This window comes from Arvicola amphibius, chromosome 9, assembly GCF_903992535.2.
Source record: "Arvicola amphibius chromosome 9, mArvAmp1.2, whole genome shotgun sequence".
Taxonomy (NCBI): Eukaryota; Metazoa; Chordata; class Mammalia; order Rodentia; family Cricetidae; genus Arvicola; species Arvicola amphibius.
Genome location: NC_052055.2, coordinates 35,050,198 through 35,070,332, shown reverse-complemented (window position 1 = coordinate 35,070,332; position 20,135 = coordinate 35,050,198). Strand labels below are relative to the sequence as shown.

General features: G+C 46.5%; 1 protein-coding gene across 3 annotated transcripts in view; it reads right to left on the bottom strand.

Annotated features, from left to right (window-relative positions):
• The window catches only part of Mroh1 (maestro heat like repeat family member 1), a 74,872-nt gene that overhangs the window by 30,759 nt on the left and 23,978 nt on the right, over positions 1–20,135 (bottom strand). For all 3 annotated transcript variants that reach the window (XM_038341366.2, XM_038341365.2, XM_038341367.1), the window contains 7 exons: positions 19,998–20,096; positions 13,730–13,881; positions 13,213–13,353; positions 12,787–12,879; positions 8,977–9,055; positions 7,516–7,629; positions 1,082–1,155 (listed from right to left, as the gene is read on the bottom strand). In XM_038341366.2, coding sequence (XP_038197294.1) covers positions 1,082–1,155; positions 7,516–7,629; positions 8,977–9,055; positions 12,787–12,879; positions 13,213–13,353; positions 13,730–13,881; positions 19,998–20,096 — 752 coding nt within the window. The remainder of the gene's footprint in view (positions 1–1,081; positions 1,156–7,515; positions 7,630–8,976; positions 9,056–12,786; positions 12,880–13,212; positions 13,354–13,729; positions 13,882–19,997; positions 20,097–20,135) is intronic.

Genomic DNA, 20,135 nt, shown 5'->3' with positions numbered 1-20,135 from the left:
ATGTGCCCACTCGACACTGTGAACATCGCATTGTTTGGACCCATAATCAGCTACATGACCCTGTCACAGGTGTATCAGGGAAGACTGCCAGAATATAAAGGTCTGAAACTGTTATTTGGACTTTGTGTCAGAAGCTTCTGAAGAAATAACAGTAAGATGCACAGGAGGTCCCTGGAAGTTGCACAATGCTGCAGTAGCTCTCAGGGAAGGCTTGTATCCTGTTGCCTCCGAGCAAGCAGGCCCTGCTCAAGGGAACAGTGCTCAGAGGGCTGGAAAAGATCTCTGACCTGTTTCCTAGGCTCCTGGGGGCCCTTGAGATCTCCTACTTGGTGAGAATGTCTCACGATCTGGGGCCAGGGTAACCTCCCACAGTAAAAGGCCTCAGGTAGGAGCCTGCAAGCCACATGGTAAAAGTCCCATTTACAGAAGGACCGGAAGCTGAGTGCGGTCATACAGACAGCCCAGCACATTCACATAACAGGGCTAAAGGCTCAGGACTCTAAGACTAAGGAATGACCTTAATTGGCAATACTCCTATGTGTGGTCACACATTACTGCCCAGTCCATAAAAGGCAATGGAAAGCTGCAGGTTTGGGCATGCCTGCACTCTGTCCCAAGAGCTGTTTTCCAACTGATTTTTGTTTTTGAGATACGTTCTAATTATGCAGCCCAGGATAGGCATGAACTCCTCTCCTATCTCAAGACTCCCAAATGCTAAGATTACAGTCATGAGCTACCACACCCAGCTCCCCAGCTGATTTAAACAATCCCTGCAGTAAGTGGGAGGTATACCAGCTGCCTGAGTTCTGAGTCCTTCTGGTGAATAGCGAACCTCAGGGTGGTGCTGGAGCCCTCTGGGTCTATGACAGGTCCCAATACTGAGGTGGCTTGGATTCACTAATGGTTCACTAACCGTGTGGAAAGGTAACCTGTTCACACTACATGTGTTCCTCTCTCTGCTTGCTTGCACCCACAGACTGGGATAGGCACTTCCAGTGTTCTCGCCACTCTTCTGTTGGTTGTGATGAGCCAAACTAACTGGTCTATGCCAACAAAGGCCACGCTAATCTGCCCACTTTACCTTATTGTTGGTGTCCAGAAGAGGGAGCCTCATGGAAGAGAGTATAAAGGGCTTCTTAACCTCCATTTGAGCAGCTGCAATAAACAAACAAGATGGCTTAGTCCCTGCCAGCCTAGACCAGTCATCCTACCCACATCTACCTTGACGTCTCGGCCTCAGGGGACCTGGCCTCACTTGGTCCTCTTGTAGAAGGAGGACATGGCATAAGACCATTGCTCTGAAGGAGAAAAAAAAAAATTCCCAAATAACATTTTACCAATACAAAGTTAAAAGGGATTTTTATGTCGTTGAAATGCAGTGTGCTGCATTTGCAAGGTTAGGGGAAACAGAGCGTAGACCACAGCAGATCGAAGGAATTAAGGAAATGCCACTGTTAAGCAGAAGCCATAGACAAAACCATCTGAGACATCTATCCTGTCTTTTATGCACCGCTAAATGGTGCCCCCACTCTGAGAGTGCTCAGTTCTCTGTACATGAATTTAGGAAAAGCTTTTTGTATTGCATGTGCACTTGCCCTCGCTACCCAATACACTTGCCTTGCCCAGTGTAGCCGACTTTCTAAGATGGATACCTTTGGAAATAATTGCTTTCTAGCTCATTCAAAAGAAGTCATCATGAAAGCACAGTACCAGTAAGAGATATGGGGGAGCTGTGGGCAAGGCCCCAACCAACACCTGGGGACAGCTGTGATGCAGAACACTAAGCCCCTAGGAATAGAATTCAAAGGGCTCTGCCTTCTGTTCAGATCGTGTTTTCTGTAAATTACACCTTCTTTTCTATAAAATATTAAATCACAGTGGCTTACAGATAGACAGACACTCAAGATTCATTTCTCAATCTCCAGCTTCAGCAAATAATGATGATGAATTTAAGGGGGGCTGCTGGAGGGATGGCTCAGTGATTAAGAGCATGTGTTGTTCTTCCAGAGGATCTGAGTTCAATTCCCAGCACCCATGTCAGGTGGCTTACAGTCATCTCCAGGAAAATCTGACACTTCTGATCTCTGTGGGTACATACACTCATATGCACAAATCTATAAACAGAATACACATATATAATTAAAAATAACAAGAAGAATTCAGGCAGTGGCAGTGCACACCTTAATCCCAGCACTCGGGAGGCAGAGGTAGGCAGATCTCTGTGAGTTCAAAGCCAGACTGGTCTACAAGAGACAGTTGTTGCCGGGCAGCGGTGGCACAAGCCTTTAATCCCAGCACTCAGGAGGCAGAGGCAGGAGGATCTCTGTGAGTTCGAGGCCAGCCTGGTCTACAAGAGCTAGTTCCAGGACAAGAACCAAAAAGCTACGGAGAAACCCTGTCTCGAAAATTCAAAAAAAAAAAAAAAAAAAGAGATAGTTGTAGGACAAGTTCCAAAGCTACAGAGAAACCCTGTCTCAAAAAAACCAAATAAATAAACAAACAAGCAATCTTTTCTTTAAAAGTTAACTAAAGAAGAAAAAAGAGGACGCCGGACACAATGCAGGTAACACACTGTTTGTGACCATGTTTTCATTATATAGCTAGTCCAATAAGAAAGATGTCATCCTCATCCTAATTTCACAAGCCAGGAGCCTGGACCCAGAGGGCACATGGCCCTCAGAAGACAAGCTCCCAGAGCAGCAAAAGGTAGAGCCCAACACAGAGAGCAGAGGCCTCAAAGAAAGATGGCCTTATCTCCAGTGCCCCAGCACCCCCACTCTAAAATACTTCTTGAGCCTGCCCCGGAGCCACCACAACCAAGTCCTGGTAGTAATAACATAAGATGCAGGAAAATGAGATGTGTACTATAAAAGCTCAGACAATAGAAAATTCTAAATCTGACCTGCGCCAAATACACAGTGTATAGAAGATGCTGAATAATATTCATGACCCTTAAAACTGAGGTAGGAAGCAAAGATGGTAACACCATGAAACTTCTATGAACAGAGTCTGGAGACAGTCACCAGGAAGTGGACGGCTTCAGTGCTACAGGAAGGAGCACTTCACAGAAAGTACTGGTGACAGCCACACCACAGTGGGGCTGTGCTCAACATCACTGAATTATGCCACTGTATATGACATCATTTTAGAACAAATAAAAATAACACCAGGGCTGGAGATGCGGCCGAGCTGGCAGGGTATTTGCCTGGCAGACATAGGGCTCAAGGTTGAATCCCCAACACTGAATAAGAAAAAGTGCAGGGTAAACACCCAAAACCCCAAGAGGATGAGGAGCTCAAGGCCATTCTCAGGTGTAAAACAAACGCAAGGCCAACCTGGGATACCTGACATCCTGTATTAAAAAAAAAAAAAAATCAAATGAAACAGAAATATCAATGGTCAGCCAAGCACAGCAGCACCTTCAATCCCAATACTTGGGGGGGGGCAGAGGCAGGGGGATCTCTGAGTTTGAGGCCAGCCTGGACTACATAGTGAGTTCCAGGACAATCAGGGATATATACAGAGACTTTGTATCATAAACAAAATAAATAAATAAAAAGCAAGCAAACAAACAAAACTAAGTATAGCTAGACCCTGGAATCTTAAAGACAAAAAGGTGTAGATGATAAGGGTATATTATTCAAGACCAGGACAGCTGCTGCTCACTGGGGTAGAGGTTCATCTGTGCTATGTAAATTTTTAAAAGAAATTTAAAATGAATCTGTGTCCTACCTGGAACTCATATTGAAGCCCAAAGAATGTCTCATTCAAGTTCATCTTTAGATGACTAGGGTCTCTCAAGGAGCAATAGATAGCCTTATCTTCTTGAAGTTGCTATCCTGGTCCTATTTTATATGGCTTTAAATTCACAGAAGGACTGAGGCAAACCTGAGTTCAGAGCGCTACCTAGTGTTAAAGTCAGAGAGGTGACTACAGGCTCAGACAACGTAATAATAAAACTAGACTCCAGGAAAAATATAGGTCTGTGTGCTCCATCCTTGCCTGTACCAGGACTTGGCTGATTTGGATAATCTTGGGAAAGATGGCTTGTTTTAATAAAGTCTGGCACATAAAACAGCTAAATAGTGGCTTACTGCAAAATGAGTTACTCTGGCTAGGATGCAAAGGATTGGCTTCACTACGATGGGTATTTTAGAAAAACAGAATGCATACCTACAATCTGAAATTTCTGGTTCTAGATACACATCTGACTAAGTGTGCACAGAAAAAATGGAAACAACAGCAGTCTTTACAGAAAAAAAACTTAAAGAATCATTATATCCATAGCCAAGCAAATGAGTAACTTGGAGATTAACTCCACAGTTCATCACACACACACACACACACACACACACACACACACAGACTTCATTAACTGAAAATAGAAAAATAAATCAGATACAAAATACTCCATATGGTACAATTCCCCTTTCTTAACACAGAAGCATCATCTTGAGCTGGATGCTACCCCTCAAGACCTGCTAGTGGCCCCTGGGCACTGCCACAGCCTTTTCCTCATTCTTCATCCAGGTGGGAAATAATGGACTCGTGTTATCATTTACTGAAAAGAACAGTTACCATCTGGGCTTTTTCCAAATGTATTTTAAGATAAAAATTGAAAAGCATCTTGTCTCTGTATTTATGAAATCAAGCAGTCTCTATGGTAGTTTACAGAAAGAAAGGAAGAACACAATGAACTATGTCCAGATAGAAAACATCCTGTTTCCCGCATGCAGACATTTCCATATGAAGTGCCCAGAGAAAGAACACAGAGGAAAGTGAAACACAGGTGAACACAGAGTGGCTTCTGAAGCACACAGATGCAATATAAGAATTAACTCAGGTCGGGCGGTGGTGGCGCGCGCCTTTAATCCCAGCTCCTGGGAGGCAGAGGCGGGTGGGTCTGTGATTTCAAGGCCAGCCTGGTCTACAGAGCAAGTTCGAGGACAGTCAGAGCTGTCACACAGAGAAACAGTGTCTTGAAAAACCAAAGACAAACAAACCAAAAGAATTAACGGTGGGGGCGTGGGGATGAGAACATGAGGGGCGCAGTGGAGAGTGGCGGAGGAGAGTTCTTGATAGAGCCGCTGTGGGGTTGGAGAAAGAAAGTCCCAAGATTCCACAAGGATGACCCCAGCTAAGACTTCTAGCAACAGTGGAGAGGGTGCCCGAACTGGCCTTCCCCTATAATCAGATTGGGGAATACCCCAACTATCATCATAGAGCCTTCATCCAGTAACTGATGGAACCAGATGCAGAGATCCACAACCAAGCACCAGACTCAGCTCCAGGAATCCAATCAAAGGGAACAAGGGAAGTCAAGATCATGAAGGAAAAAATCTACCGAGACAGCTGAACCAAGGTCGTGGAAACTCATGAACTCTAGACTGACAGCTCTGGAGTCTCCATGGGACCAAACTAGGCCCTCCATATGTGGAAGACACTGGTGAAGCTTGAACTATCTGAGGGGCCCCTGACAGAAGGACCAGGAACTATCCCTAGTGCATGAGCTAGCTTGTTGGAGCCCATTCCCTATGGTGGGATGCTATGCTCAGCCTTAGTGCAGTAAGGAGGGGCTTGCTCCTACCCCAACTTAATGTGCCAGACCTCACTGATTCCCTACGGGAGCCCTTACCCATTGGGAGGAGTGGATGGGAGGTGGGTTGGGGGGGAGGCAAAAGAGTGTGGAGGAGGGGTGAGAGGTAAAACTGCAGTTGGAATGTAAAATGAAATAAAAATAAATAAATAAATAAATAAATAAATAAAAATTTTAAAAATTCAGAAAAGATGAGCAAGGTTTACCTAGTCACAGACCAATGCTAAACTCCCCCTCCGTAAAGAAAGAATTTACTTTTTCAATAAAAATCATTTTGCTGTAATAAAATCAATAAAGCATCACATAGCTAAATGAAGGAATCTAGTCAAATGCTGGCCATGGTGGCGCACTCCTTTAATCTCAGACATCCAGAGTTGTGTAGAAAGACTCTGTATCCAAATAAACAAACAAATAAATAACAACAGCCTTGGCTCTCTCGTCCTGGAACTCACTTTGTAGACCAGGCTGGCCTTGAACTCACAGAGATCTATCTACCTCTGCCTCCTGAATGCTAGGATTAAAGGCATGTGCTACCACTGCCCAGCTCCACTATGAACTCTTTTTATTTCTTTCTTTTTCAAAGAGTTATTTATTTATTATGCATGCAGTGTTCAGCCTGCACGCATGCTGCACACCAGAAAAGGGCATCAGATCTCATTACAGATGGTTGCGAACCACCATGTGGTTGCTGGGAATTAAACTCAGGACCTCTTAACCTCTGAGTCATCTCTCCAGCCCATTCCACTTGTGAACTCTTAAATGCAAACACACACACACACACACACACAAACACACACACACAACTTAAAAAAGCACCAAGGGTCCACATCTGGTGCCTTAAGCACTCAGGAGGCAGAGGCAGGCAGATCTCTGTGAGTTCGAGGCCAGCCTGGTTTACAAGTGCTACTTTCAGGACAGGCTACAAAGTCAAAGAGAAACCCTGTCTCTAAAAACAAACAAACAAACAAAAATCCAAACAAACAAAAAAAGTGGAATGCAGGCCTAAAGGCTTAAGGAATGGTGCCCAGAAGAGCCCCAGACCACAAGATCTTCCTTTCTGAACCTCATATCTAATGCCACCTAATGTGGCCCATGGTCACTGACTTTGAACCTGACGAGGCATAAATGAAACTCACTGAAACATAAACCCAGCTGTATAGCTGTGATTATCTTTTTGAAGCTTACTGTTAAGCAAATAAATCTCACTTAAAAGAAGGAAACTTGGGGCTGAAGGTGTTGTTCAGAGGCAGAATACCTGCAAAGCATGTGTGGAACTCTAAGTCTGTGGTGGTCTGAAGAAGAATGGTCCCATAGGCTCATTTATTTGAATGCTTCCCAGTGGGAAGAAGAGTTTAGGAAGGAGTAGGAGGCATGGCCTCGTTGGAAGAGGTGTGTCTCTGGGGCAGGCTTTTTCTGAGGTTTCAAAAGCCCATGCCAGCCCCAGTTTTCACACGCTTGTGCATGGCCCGTATCCCCCACCTCCAAATAAACCTTTTTTTTTTTTTTTTTTTTTTTTTTTTTTTTTTTTTTTATAGAAGTTGCCTTGAGCCGGGCAGTGGTGGCGCATGCCTTTAATCCCAGCACTCGGGAGGCAGAGGCAGGCGGATCTCTGTGAGTTCAAGACCAGCCTGGTCTACAAGAGCTAGCTCCAGGACAGGTTTTAAAGCTGCAGAGAAACCCTGTCTCGAAAAACAAAAAAAAAAAAAAAAAAGTTGCCTTGTTGCCTTGGTCATGGTGTCTTATCAGAGCAGTAATAACTAAGACAAAGTTCACTTGTGAAAAGCACCAGGATAAAATACTGTTATTAACAGTAATTCAAAGCAGGATGCTTCTCTCAGCTATGAGACGGACATTATCCTGGTATTAGCCTGTGCTGCACGTGGCACAGGGGCAAGCCTGCAGGCACAGAAGACACTCACCAGCAGAGTTGATGATGTGTCTCAGGATCTGCAAGGTACCCACACGGAGCCTCTCATTGTTGGTGTCCAGCCTGGGCAGTAAGAAGGCCAGCAGTCGGTCAGGAAAGCAGCAGGCTGCAGGGCAACATGCATATCAGACACTTTCTAACAATCCCTTTGCTCCTCATCCCATGCTTGTGCCCTAAGCTCCCCAGGACTGAGTTTGTATATCTTGGTCATTCTGGAACTGGAGATTCCCAGGACAAAGACTCACTGTGGGGAATGCAGGAAGCTGGAACTCCCTGGCCATCAATTTCACCCCAATGTTTTCTGGGAGTGACTGTATAAAGGGAAGGGTTACAGCACAGAGGACTTTAATACCAGTGGGTTGGTACCACACAGTACATGTGAGGCTCAGACCTGGGGTCACCAGGACCAGTGGGCTCATTCCAACAATTCATGGGGAACTCACAAGGGACTCCCCCACTCAGAGATCCTCCTGCTTCTGGGCTGGTCTGCAGCTAGAGAACAATTCCCAAGCACTCAGCCCCTGACCCTGACACTGTTCAGACCTCTAGCCTGGACCTCTATCATTGTCAATGAGAACCTTCTAGAAATTTGGTGAGTTCTCACCTTTGCAAATCAGTGTCAATGACAGTAAAAAATTGGTCCTCCCTCCCACCACACTCTGGGCAAGCTGAACCGGTCTACCAGTGTTCCCTCCTTCCAGGCTCTAGGTGGGTGCTGATGTCACTGGACTTAAGCAGCTGGCAAGTCACAAACCTCTGCCTGACCCTTGAGCTGGCGCGCAGGCTCTGACGGAATACAGATACCAGGGACAGAGCTGGTAGACCAGGCTTTCACTGTCCTCGATCACCAGGCTCCAGTAAAGGCACTGAAAGATGCTATCGCCTCTAGCTGGGGTCAGGCAATGCCAGACTGATGGCCAGAGCCAAGCAGCCACATATAGGGGTGCAAAGTAGTAGATTGTGGATGAGAGTCAAGGACAGAATGTGTGGCATGGCAGACAGAGGCTGCAGAAGAGAAGTGTGGCTATAACATGTCAGGAAGGTCAGGTACTTGAGGGCTGTGGCTGAAACCAAGACCCTGCTTGAGGCCCCAACCACTCCTCAGGCAACTAACTCCAGTATTTGGAAGCCTGAGGCAGAAGAATCATGAATTCAAGACCAGCTGAGTGAGCTCCTGTTTTGTTTGTTTTTATAATAACATAATTATAAATAAAAATAGCCATGCAGTAGTGGCACATGCCTTTAATCCCAGCACTCAGGAGGCAGAAGCAGGCAGATCTCTGAGTTCGAGACCAGCCTGGTCTACAGAGTGAATTCCAGTACAGAATTCCAGGGTTATACAGAGAAACCCTACCTTGTAAAAACAACAAACAAATAAATAAGAAAAAAGGACAAAGAGGACAACTGGTTCAGACATGTTCTCTGAGGATTCCTCACAGAAGCCACCACTCACCCAGCACTGTGAAGCAACGAAGCACCTCCTTCTGGCTACTCATCACCAAGGGGCTAGAGGACTCCACAGGCACACAAATCTGCTCCGGGAGGGAGGAGAGATTATGGTGATGGACTCACCGCAGGTCAGGGCCCTGCTGTGCAACAGACTCTACCTCTCCTGGGGGTACTGGAGAGGTATTCTGTTGTTGCTGCTTTTGGTTTTTTAAAGAAAATTTAAGAGGTGCTGGTGTGACAGCTCGGAGGTTAAGGGCACTGCCTGCTCTTCCAGAAGACCTGGGTTCAGTTCTCAGCACCACATGGCAGCTCACAACTGTAACTACAGTTGCAATGGACTTGAGGACCTCTTCCAACCCCTGTGGGTACCAGTGCACACGGTGCACAGATAAACATGCAACTGGGAAACCAATACACGTAAATAAAGTAACTTAAAGATCTACTTTACTCTTTTATATGTATGAGTGTTTTACCTAAATAAATAAACACATTGCTGGTCCCCCTGGAGGTCAAAAGAAGGTGTCAGATTCCCTTGGACTAAAATTACAGACAGCTATGAGCTGTCCTGTGGGCACTAGGAATCAAACCCAGATTGTCTGCAAGTGCAACAAACATTCTTAACCACTCACTGAGCCACCTCTCCAGCGTACGCTTTGTTTGAGACAAGGTCTCGCTATGTAGCTCTGGCTGTCCTGAAACTCACTATATAGACCAGAATGGCTTCAAATTCACAGAGATTCACCTCCCTCTGCCTCCCAAGTGCTGGGATTAAAGGCTTGTGCCACCACACTTAGGCTGATAAATTCTTATTTTGGTCTACAAGCAAGTTCCAAGACAGCCAGGACTACACAGAGAAACCCTGTTCTTGAAAAAGCAAACCAAACAACAAAAACGATTTATTTATTTTTATTTTATATATGAGTTTTATTTTGTCTACATGTATGTATGTGTATCAAATGAGTTCCTGGTACCATCACTGGCTCTTCTGGAACTAGAATCACAGGTTATGAGCCAACAGGTGGATACTGGAAACTGAACTCAGATCCTGTGGAAGAGCAGCAAGTGTGCTAAACTGCTGTCTCCTCAACAGCAATAAGTTCTTTTTTTTTTAAAAAAAGTATTTACTTAGTATTATTATTAGTAGGGGAGGGAGTATATGTGCTATGGCTGTGGAGATAAGAGAAGACAACTCAATGGAGTTGGTTCTCTCCTTCAACCTTTCTGTGGGAGTTCTAGGGAGTGAACTTAAGTCATCCAGCTTGAGGGGAAGTACCTTTACTCACAGAAGCATCTCACGAGCCCAGCAGTAAGTTCTTACTGTAAACCCTCCTAATGGGGGGAGATGGGACACTTTAATTCCCTAACTTTTGGCAACTTTTGGATTCTCCTTTGCTGTAAAATGACTCAGCCAAACAGACAGCCATCCTACCCTTATCCCAGCACTGACCATCATGAACACTCCAGACATCTTGAGGAAGCTACACAACATGGCTGCTTACTTTGACTCTTGAAGGTACAGACCTTGTCAGGATTATTTCAAAGCTTACACTGGACTTTTTGTTATGACAAGCCTTGGTGAACTCTAGATAACCCTGCAACTGTTTCTACCTGGGCCAGAGAGGAAGCATGTCCCATGGTGGTCTACCCGAGAGGAAAGGCTATGACTAACTCTATGATTCCTACAAACATAAGCCTTCGTTTGCAAGGCAAGTTTGCTGGGATTGGTACACACACCTCTCTTCTGGCTATATCACATGGATAAGTAAGCTGCTTGGATTATTTGTTGAATCAGCTGAGAGAAACCCAGTCTGTGTAACATCCGGCCTGTTGTGGAATATTATGTTAATGAAGCAAAGATGTGTTACACTTGTTCATGCTGAAGAATGTTACTTTAACTATGCTACATTGTCTGTGCTGCCTTTGTTTAACCATTGTAAGGATGTGTGTTTATGTAAAGATGTGTACCATTTGTTTTACCTTGTCTGCCTAAGGTACCTGATTGGTCTAATAAAAAGCTGAATGACCAATAACTAGGCAGGAGAGGGATAGGCAGGGCTGGCAGGCAGAGAAAATAAATAGGGGGAGAAATCTAGGGAGAGACCAACAAGAGAAAGAAGAGAGGAGAGAATGAGGGAGACACTCAGGGTGGAAGTCAGGCAGCCTCCAGACAGACAGACAGACAAGAGAAGCAGTTAAAGTAAGATATACTGAAGAAAAGTAAAAAGCCCTGAGGCAAAAGCGCTGGACTTTAGGGCCGAAAGTCTCACACGCCCAGGCCCAGGAGCTGTAACATGCCTCCTGGTGAGGTCCCGCTACTCAAGATCTGACCGAGAGCTGTAGCACTAGAGGATGTAGCTTGCTTCTGTCAGAGCTGAGGGATACAAAAGCCAGGTGTGGTGTACACAGCTGTGATTCTAGCATTCTAGAGGCAGAGGCAAGGATTCCTATAAACTCAGGACCAAACTATTCTGCATAAGGCCCTGTCTCAAAAACAAAGCAAAACAAAAACATGTACGATTTAAATTTTAAAATTAGCTGGGTGGTGGTCCAGAACTCAAGAGGCAGGGGCAGGCAGATCTCTATGAGTTCGAGGTCAGTCTGATCTATAGAGGTAGGTCCAAAACAGCCAAGGCTAGACAGAGAAACCCTGTCTCAAAAAAAAAAAAAAAAAAAAAAAACCAAATGAAACAACCAAAAACAGAACTACCCAAGCCTAGCACTTGACAAACACCTTGTCTACTTATTATTTCTATCTTGGTAGAACAGAAGGAACCAGCCAGCTGACCAGTAAGGGGACACCTCTGTCCACAAGACACTGGGTGGGACACTGGGCCCAGTCCTCCAGAGAGGTTGTTCTCCAGCCCTTCCTCACCCAGGAGCAGGGTGCACAGATTTAGACAGCAGGACACACATCCCCATCATCAAAGGGCACTCAGAGGCCAACTTCTAGTCAGTCCCTTACTGTTGAGAGAGGGTGGGAGAAACAGAACATATGAACATGTAACTGGCACTCAAGTGTCAAGAGAACAGATCTGGGCTTCTATCTGCATAAAACAAACCCCAAGGAACACTTTATTAGAAAAGTATACTTGACACCAATCATTTCTAGAATAAAGCATTCATTCGTTCAGAAAAGGAAGGAGAGACAGAAGGAACAAAGGAAAGAGAGGAAGGGAGGGAAGAAAAGAGGGAGGGAAGAAGAGAAGGAGGGAGGATATATTTTTTGGAAATATTTCTTGCCTTCTTGATCTTTTGCCGGACCACACAGCCAAATTAATCACATGCCTTGAGATCATTTAAGACTATGCGTTTAGGGGCCACAGAGATGGCTCAACAGTTAAGGGTGCTGGCTGCTCCTCAAGAAAACCAAGATTTAATTCCCACTACCCACCGGTGGCTTATAACTGTCTGTAACTCTAGTCTAATGGGACCCAGAGCCCTCTTCTGGCCTCCAAGGGCACACACCTGGTACACCAATATACATGAAGGTAAAATGCTCATACACATAAAATAAATCTAGAGTCTGGAGAGATAGCTCAGAGTCTAAGAGCACTGGCTGCTCTTCTAGAGATCCTGAGTTCAATTTCCAGCACCCACATGGTGGCTCACAACCATCTATCATGAGATCTGGTGTCCTCTTCTGGGTGTGCAGGCCTCATCCCTGGAGGTCACACGCATGTGATGCTCAGGAAGCCCATTTCATGGCTGTGTGGCTGAAGTACCCCCTTCAAATCATGTATCCTGTTGGGCAACTCACTTTGAAAGGCCCATCCCCACAAGATCCATTGCCCCAAGTACTCATCTCCCAGCCTACCTGAGCATGAAGAGCCACCAACAGGGCATCTAGTTGAACCTCCAGGGTGCGGCTGCCCACACTCACAGCTGCCTCGAGAATTTGTCCCAGGCTCTGTTGAAGACAGGAAGGAGAAGGCTTCAGTCCACCTTCTGCTCCACAGAGGGAAGAGAGGCCCTAGGATGTGGTCCAGGAGAACACTAATGTCCTTGAAGACCCAAATGAAAAAGCTATACTTTAACCTCCAGAATTTGGAGGCAGATTAAAAAAGGTATTTTCTGGGTCACAGGTCAGTATGGAAGGTAAAGCAGCAAGTTCCCATCGAGTGCTTAGTAGAGTGGAAGCCGCTCACCTCATAAGCCAACACAAAATTTTAAGTAAGGATTGTTTCCGCAGGGTTTGATTTGAGGGATTCTGGGGATGCTGTGCTCTCCCTCCCTACAATACCTTGGATATCTGAAAGGTCTCTGCATGCTTCTTGTAGAGGCCGAGTACTGCAGGGAGGAGCTTAGGGAGCTGTTCTTCCAACTTCTCACTGGGAAGCAGGTGGCTCATGGGACCCAGAGCCGCCACTACTGCAAGCCGGAGCTGAAAAGACAGCAAAGGCCTCCCTGTCTGCTCATGGCTCTAAACCCCAGGTCTAACAGGCAAGCCTGGTGGCTACTAGTTACTAGTACGTCTATGGGGCAACTATGGCAAGAGGTCGGATGGTGGCAAGGTAGGACATAGTCTCCGGAAGAGAGTGGATGCCATAGGACCTGCAATGACCAACCCTCATGACCAAGCTTTAGGACAGGTTGAGTCCAGCTGGATGTAGGGGTTCTTCACCACCTCCTAAGTACCAACTGTAGGGAGGGAACTCGTGTCCTTTCCCCCACCCCTTAGGACCACCCTGGCAGAGAGAAAGGGTAAAAGCAGGAGGCCTCACAGACTGAGCCTTGGCCCCGATGGATCATAGCTGTACCTTGGCATCACGACTCTGCAGCCAGTGGTGGAAAAGAATGTCATAGGCGCCAAAGATGTCGGCAGCAAAGGTGTCCTTCCTGACTGTGGGGTCTGGGGCTTGGTCCAGGTTGGCCAGGTACTCCAGGGTGCTTTCACTGAAGTGCTGCAGAGCTGTGATGGCGCACAGTGAGCAACTCCTGACATGTCCCATACTAGCTCCCCAGTGCTGCCCATGAACTCCCAAGACAGTGTGCATGGTGCCTAGGCCAGCACCTGGTTAGGTGGTGACCCCTGGACTACAATAGGATAAATAGAGTTCTCCCCAAATCAGTATCTTCTGTGGAAACAGAGTGGCTACAGGGCTGTCAGGACAAGGTCATATATAGGAGAGTGGCCCTAAACCTGACTTGAGAAGAGAAGAGATGGGAGAGACGGCCATGCGTAATAGAAGCAGACAATGGAGGGTGAGTGAAAGCTGAAACTCCAAACAATGGAGGGTGAGTGAAAGCTGAAACTCCAAGAAGTCACAAGGCCTATACCATACGACCAGAATAGGGAAGGAAGGAAAACAGTCTCTCTCGGAGCTCCCAGGACGATGACAATCCACCAACACCCTGACCCAATGTCCCTGAAATAACCTGCCCCTGAGCCCACCTTAGAGACAAAGGAAGGAAGCACTGTGCCCCCCACCCCAGATCATGCTCCATACAGCACAAGGGCTGCCAGGACCAGAATAAGGGCAAGAAGAAACAGGAAAGAGGCTCCAGGCCTATGTGCATGGGCACAGGATGGCAGGGCTATTACTCATGCCTTCCTTGGCTATACCCTGGCGCCTGAATGGGGACACAGATGGATAAGCAGAGGCTCTGAGTTGTTGTGGGCAGTCATATGAGAGGTCCAAAAGATAGGGCTTAGATTAGAGCCCAAGATACAGGTCTGGGTCTGGGCCACGAGAGAATACAACAGAGCAACAGGGGCAGGGTGGGCACTAAGGCAGAAATCTTTGTGTTTCCTACCCTCTGGAACCAGTCAAGGGTTCATATCCTGCCGAAGCCACCTTCATGCACTCCAAAACCATCTGACTGATGGTACAAAAGCAGAGTGGTAAGTGGGGCATCCTCACATAAATGTTCTCAGATTAACTGATCCTTTTCCTTTTGTACAGGAATGGCTCAGCCCGTACAGGACAGACAGTAAGATGCCCCTACAATCTTTGTATATAGAGAGAGCCAGAATGCACATGATCTTGTCCACAGGATTCTAAGGCTACTTCCTCTCTCTCCAGTACTGAGCATCAATAACCAAGTGTCACGTGGCTGCTTTGTGGCTGGTGTGTGCCCCTCACATGGGTATGTGAACCCTCCATAGCTTTGAGTCTTCTTTTCCTTCTTGGCCCTCAAAGCGGCAACTCTCAAACGCGAGCCTGGCTTTACCACAGAGGCTATTTCCTGCCATGTTAGGTTCAGGGTCCCAGGAAGGGGATGTGGCTCTGAATGCTCAAGCTTTTCTGGAAGTCACACTTCACGGTATGTAGATTCTGGTATAAACCACTTTGGATCTGCTGTCCTTTCTGGTATGAGGATTCTCGTCCTTTATTGAAGGAAGAGAGTTGGCAAACATGTCTGCCACCTGCTCCCTCTCCCCCCTCCCCCGGCCCCGTCCCTTCTCCCTTGATCCACTGAGTCTCAAAGGGGATGCTGCCCTCAGGATGTCCTTACACCCTGGCCCTATGTCCATTCTCCTTGTATATCTATACCACCTACTTCTCCTCAGTAGAAAACTTAGCTTCTGATACTTTTATTTAGCCTTTTTTCCTCTCACAGACCCTACTCTTTTCTTACGGCTCATTCGTTCTTTTATTTCTTGCCTGTTGTCTTGCAGCCTCCGCTGGACCATTTCAAAATGACTCTGAGCCTGCTGTGTACATAAGCTGACACATATAATGGTCATGCTGCCATGTCACGTTGGGACTTCAACTCCACAGCCAGTGGCCCCTGCAGTCAGAGCCCAGGACAGTCTTGGCTGACCACATGATGGTGTCCACTTAAGAAGCAGAGCAGTAGCCAACGCCTCCAATCCAGGCTAATCAGAGAAATAAACTTGCCAGGTGGTGGTGGTGGCACACGCCTTTAATCCCTGCACTCGGGAGGCAGAGGCAGGCGGATCTCTGAGTTCGAGGCCAGCCTGGTCTACAAGAACTAGTTCCAGGACAGGCTCTAGAAACTACAGGGAAAACCAAAAAAAAACAAAACAAAACAAAAAAAAAAAAAAAACAAAAAAAAAAAAAACCAGAAATCCTGTCTCATAAAGAGAGAGAAATAAATTTAAACCCTTCATTCATTGATACAGAGATAAACCATGGTGACAAACTCTCAAGAAAGAGAACTTTAAAATAAAGGAAGAAAACAAAACAAAAAACCACCTTCCCATCAGGACCCCTGGTGAAATGAACTGGTCAGTCCCCCTTTTCCTGAGGATGAGCTTCTGGGGTTCCATTCAGGTGGGCAATGGCCTCAACACCCACCACTCTTGGCTGCTGACATTAAGATCAGACTTCTGATTCTCCTCAGCTCCTCCCGGCCCCAAGATGCTTCCTTCTGACCAGAAGGATCCTAGCCAGAGTGGCCTTCAAATATTTCCAAATAACAGGTAATCATATTTTCAGAAGCAACATCCTCACAATTTATTAGAGTTGCATATACTCAGGATGAAAGAGGTCCACCCTCCTAATGCCAACGTCCTTTTCCTGGGAAGCAGTTACCAGCTGGGTTCTCTAAGTGCCACAAGATCTCCCCCAGCAATGTGTCCTCCTTTTGTACCTTCAGCCTGGCACTGCTCGGAGCTGGCTCCTCACAACCCTAATCCTCTAGTAGATCTCTGCAGTCAGATCTTCTTACACTGCTGTCTGCTCAGTTCTGCAGGTGTCTGTCACCCCACAGCTGGGAACGACATCCTGGGACACTCACCCTAGTTCCTTCCACTGAATAAAAATGCCACCACTGGGGCATGTTCCTTCTTAGTTCAAGCCACCTCAGTGTTACACACTTAAACTGCTCTGGGAAGTGTGGATAAAGGACATTTCTGAGACCTGCTTCTTTGGAAAGCTTGTTTTACCCTCTCAGTCAGATGGCATGGGTTGCGTTATGACCCAGTGTGTAGATTTCCACTGGAGCTGTGGGAAAGTGCCAGGTGAGGGGACTGGCACTGCCAAAGAGCAGGGTGTGCTGGTTCCCTACCTGTATCCAGGGCGTGTGTGTCATGGCCATTCTGTCAGAGGCATCTTCCGATGGAGTTGTGAGACTTCACAAATCCTTCTCTTTTCTTTTCCAGGTGTCTGTCACCAGAATGCAGGCTCCATGGTCTTAACCGTTTCTCTATTTTTTTCCTACAACTCTGAATTCTGCCACATTCCCCAGAAGTTTCTTCAACCTCTAATCGCTCTATGTTTTCCACTTCTCTGACCATATTTTTAGACGACTTGATTTACTCTTCGACTGCAGCTCCTTAATGGATGGTGATGTACACTTGCTTTATGAATTTATTCTCCCCTCTTATCTCCCTGGGGTGTTAGTCACAGAACCTTTCTTTTTTCTTTTTTTTAGAATATTTTACCATACACATATTTTATTCCACATTATTGGCACTCAGGCACACTAAATGACCATTCACTTTTATTGAAAAGCTGATTATGACAGACTAGAGAGATGTATCAGCAATTAAGAACACTTGCTGTTCTTTTTTTTTTTTTTCATGATATTTATTGTGCTCTACATTTTTCTCTGGTCCCCTCCCTGCCTCTCCCCTCCCCCTTTAGCCCTCCCCCAAGGTCCCCATGCTCCCAATTTACTCATGAGATCTTGTCTTTTTCTACTTTCTACTTCCCATGTAGATTAGGTCTATGTAAGTCTCTCTTAGTGTTCGCATTGTTGCCTAAGTTCTCTGGGATTGTGGTTTGTAGGCTGGCTTTCTTTGCTTTATGTTTAAAAACTACCTATGAGTGAGTCCATGTGATAATTGTCTTTCTGTGTCTAGGTTATCTCACTCACAGAGCCTTTCTTTTGGTAATTTTCTCTTACTCAAACTGCTAATATCCCCAGACCTCAGTTTCTGTTCATTTTGTTGCCACCTTCCTACTTGGCTTTCCTCAGAGGTGGGCCCTACATGCTGCCTGCCATCTCAGGTAACAAGTCAGGCTGGGTCAGTCCTGCCCATCTGAGACCTTTCTATCCACTCCTCCATAACAGGCCTCCTGTTAGACTTCTGTTCTTGGTTGCCTTCTGCTTTTGCAATGTTGTCAGCCTCAGTCACACCTGGCCTCAGCTGCCCAGAGCCAGCGTTCCCACTGGCCCGACTGAAGCTCTTCTGGCTATGACTACACTGTCCTCCAGCAGCAAACAAAAGATGCCTGATGTAAGCAGTACAGATATCAGGTATTCTAGGAGAACCCCTGCTAAGCCTGGGTGACTTCAGCCAATAACATCAGCAATGAGGTAGCAGAACTGATTTCAAATTCAGAGATCCCCTCCTTGAAAACAAAACAAGGATGGGGAATGCAGCTCAGATGGTGAAGGGTTTGCACAGCATTCACAAACCTCTGGGTTCAAGCCATATTTCCACAAAAACCAAGGAATTGTTGCACGCCAGTAATTCTAGCGGGAGAACCAGAGGTTCAAAGTCATGCTCAGCTACATACCCTGTCTGCACAACAAAAGACTCCCCCCACCAAAAAAAAATATTTGGTTGAGCCCACCTGCTACAACCCTGAGAGGTGCCCATATAGCAGGAATTAGAGGGCATCTTCCTGCAGGTCAGGCTTAGCCCCACCATTTATTTTTCAGAAGAGCCACAGATAGCAGCTAGTACTTGGCATAAATACCAAATGCTCAGAACACATAGTTTCCTTCCTCTTTGTTGGAGAATACAGCCTCTACCTGGGTGAGGCCCTGTCACCTGTATCTAGTACTTCCGGGTCTGAATGTGTGTTGGGGACTGAAGACACTCAGACCTGAATTTCCTGTGATCCATTGCCTGCCTGAGTAAACAACTTGTTTTCCTGTGCTTGCAGCTGCTCTGAGCATGAGACCCTCATGAGTGCCTGATGGCAGGGGAGTGGTTTCTGGTGGGTTTGCAGCTGAAAAATCCTGAGACCTAGGATGTGGCCATTAGTCAAGGAGAGCCCTATATAAGCTGCCCTGGAACACAATAAAAGGGGCATTCTTGTTTCAAGGATGACCCGTGCCTGTGTGTGTGTATGTGTGTTTCAATCTCCAGCTCCTTGCCCGACTCATGAACCGTCCCGTGTAAAAGTGGAATGGTACAAATGTGTTTACTGAAGCACACACTGCACCTACTCTGTTATGAATCTCCTATTCATCCCAAACTATTTCAAGCAGGATTTCTACCACTGTGACCTGGCCCCGCTCTCAATCACAGGCAGAAAAGAACTAGGGAGAAGGGATATCCCACTGATGATGGCATAAAGAAGACAGGGCAAGAGATGGGAGCGCAGTGACTGAGGAGAGATGGGAGGAGCTGAAGAATCTCCTAGACTTTGCTGCTGTGAGGAGGGGCAAGAAGAAGGCAAAAAATTCAAAAACTCTCTAACAGAAGCCACTTGGGAGGGCTGGGCATGAGTAAAAGATCCTGATCTAGAAAGATCTAGAAAGGCCTAGATGCACTCTTCCCACCAAGCGTCAGAAGCCTTGCTGTCAGAGATTCTGGACATCCATGAAGCCCAAGGCCATCTCCACGTCTACCGAAGTGACACTCTGCTCCACCTTCCAGGAGAAGGGAAGACCCTCCACCACTGAGAACCTCACTTATCACTAGTTACCATGCCCAGACCACAGCTTGCCCATGGGCCTCTGCAGGAACACAAAGGGCTGGATACCCAAGCCACAGGAGAATGGTGGGAAGACAGGGAATGTGGCTCTTCCCCACCATAGGTCTAAGATACCAAAGGAATGGTCACTCTGCTAGTTGGGAACATGTAGTATAAAAATGGAAACAATGCTCTGAGAAAAGGCTCTTCCCACGCTCCCTTAGGCCTCTGAATAAAAACACAGGGGTCAGAGAGGCCATTCCCAGCATCGGAAAGAGGCAGTAATGGGGTGGAGGCTGTACCTATGAGTACAAGCAGAGGCTTACCCATCTGAGCCCTACCTCACTAGTAGACAGCCCACACCCACCTCAATGGCACCTATCACAAAGGATATCTTTGTACACAGTCTCCCAAGAGGGGCCCCAGCTCAGAAATTGAAGGAGATGGGCAATGCCCACTGTCTTACCACAGCAGAAGACCACCCTCAGCGCATCCTGCTTGGCCATACCCAGCATGGGTAGCATCGTACTCAGGATCGATGGCAGAAAGGGAACCATGCCAAATGCTGTAAGAGAGAGGCTGTCACAGGGGCTGCAGGTCCAGC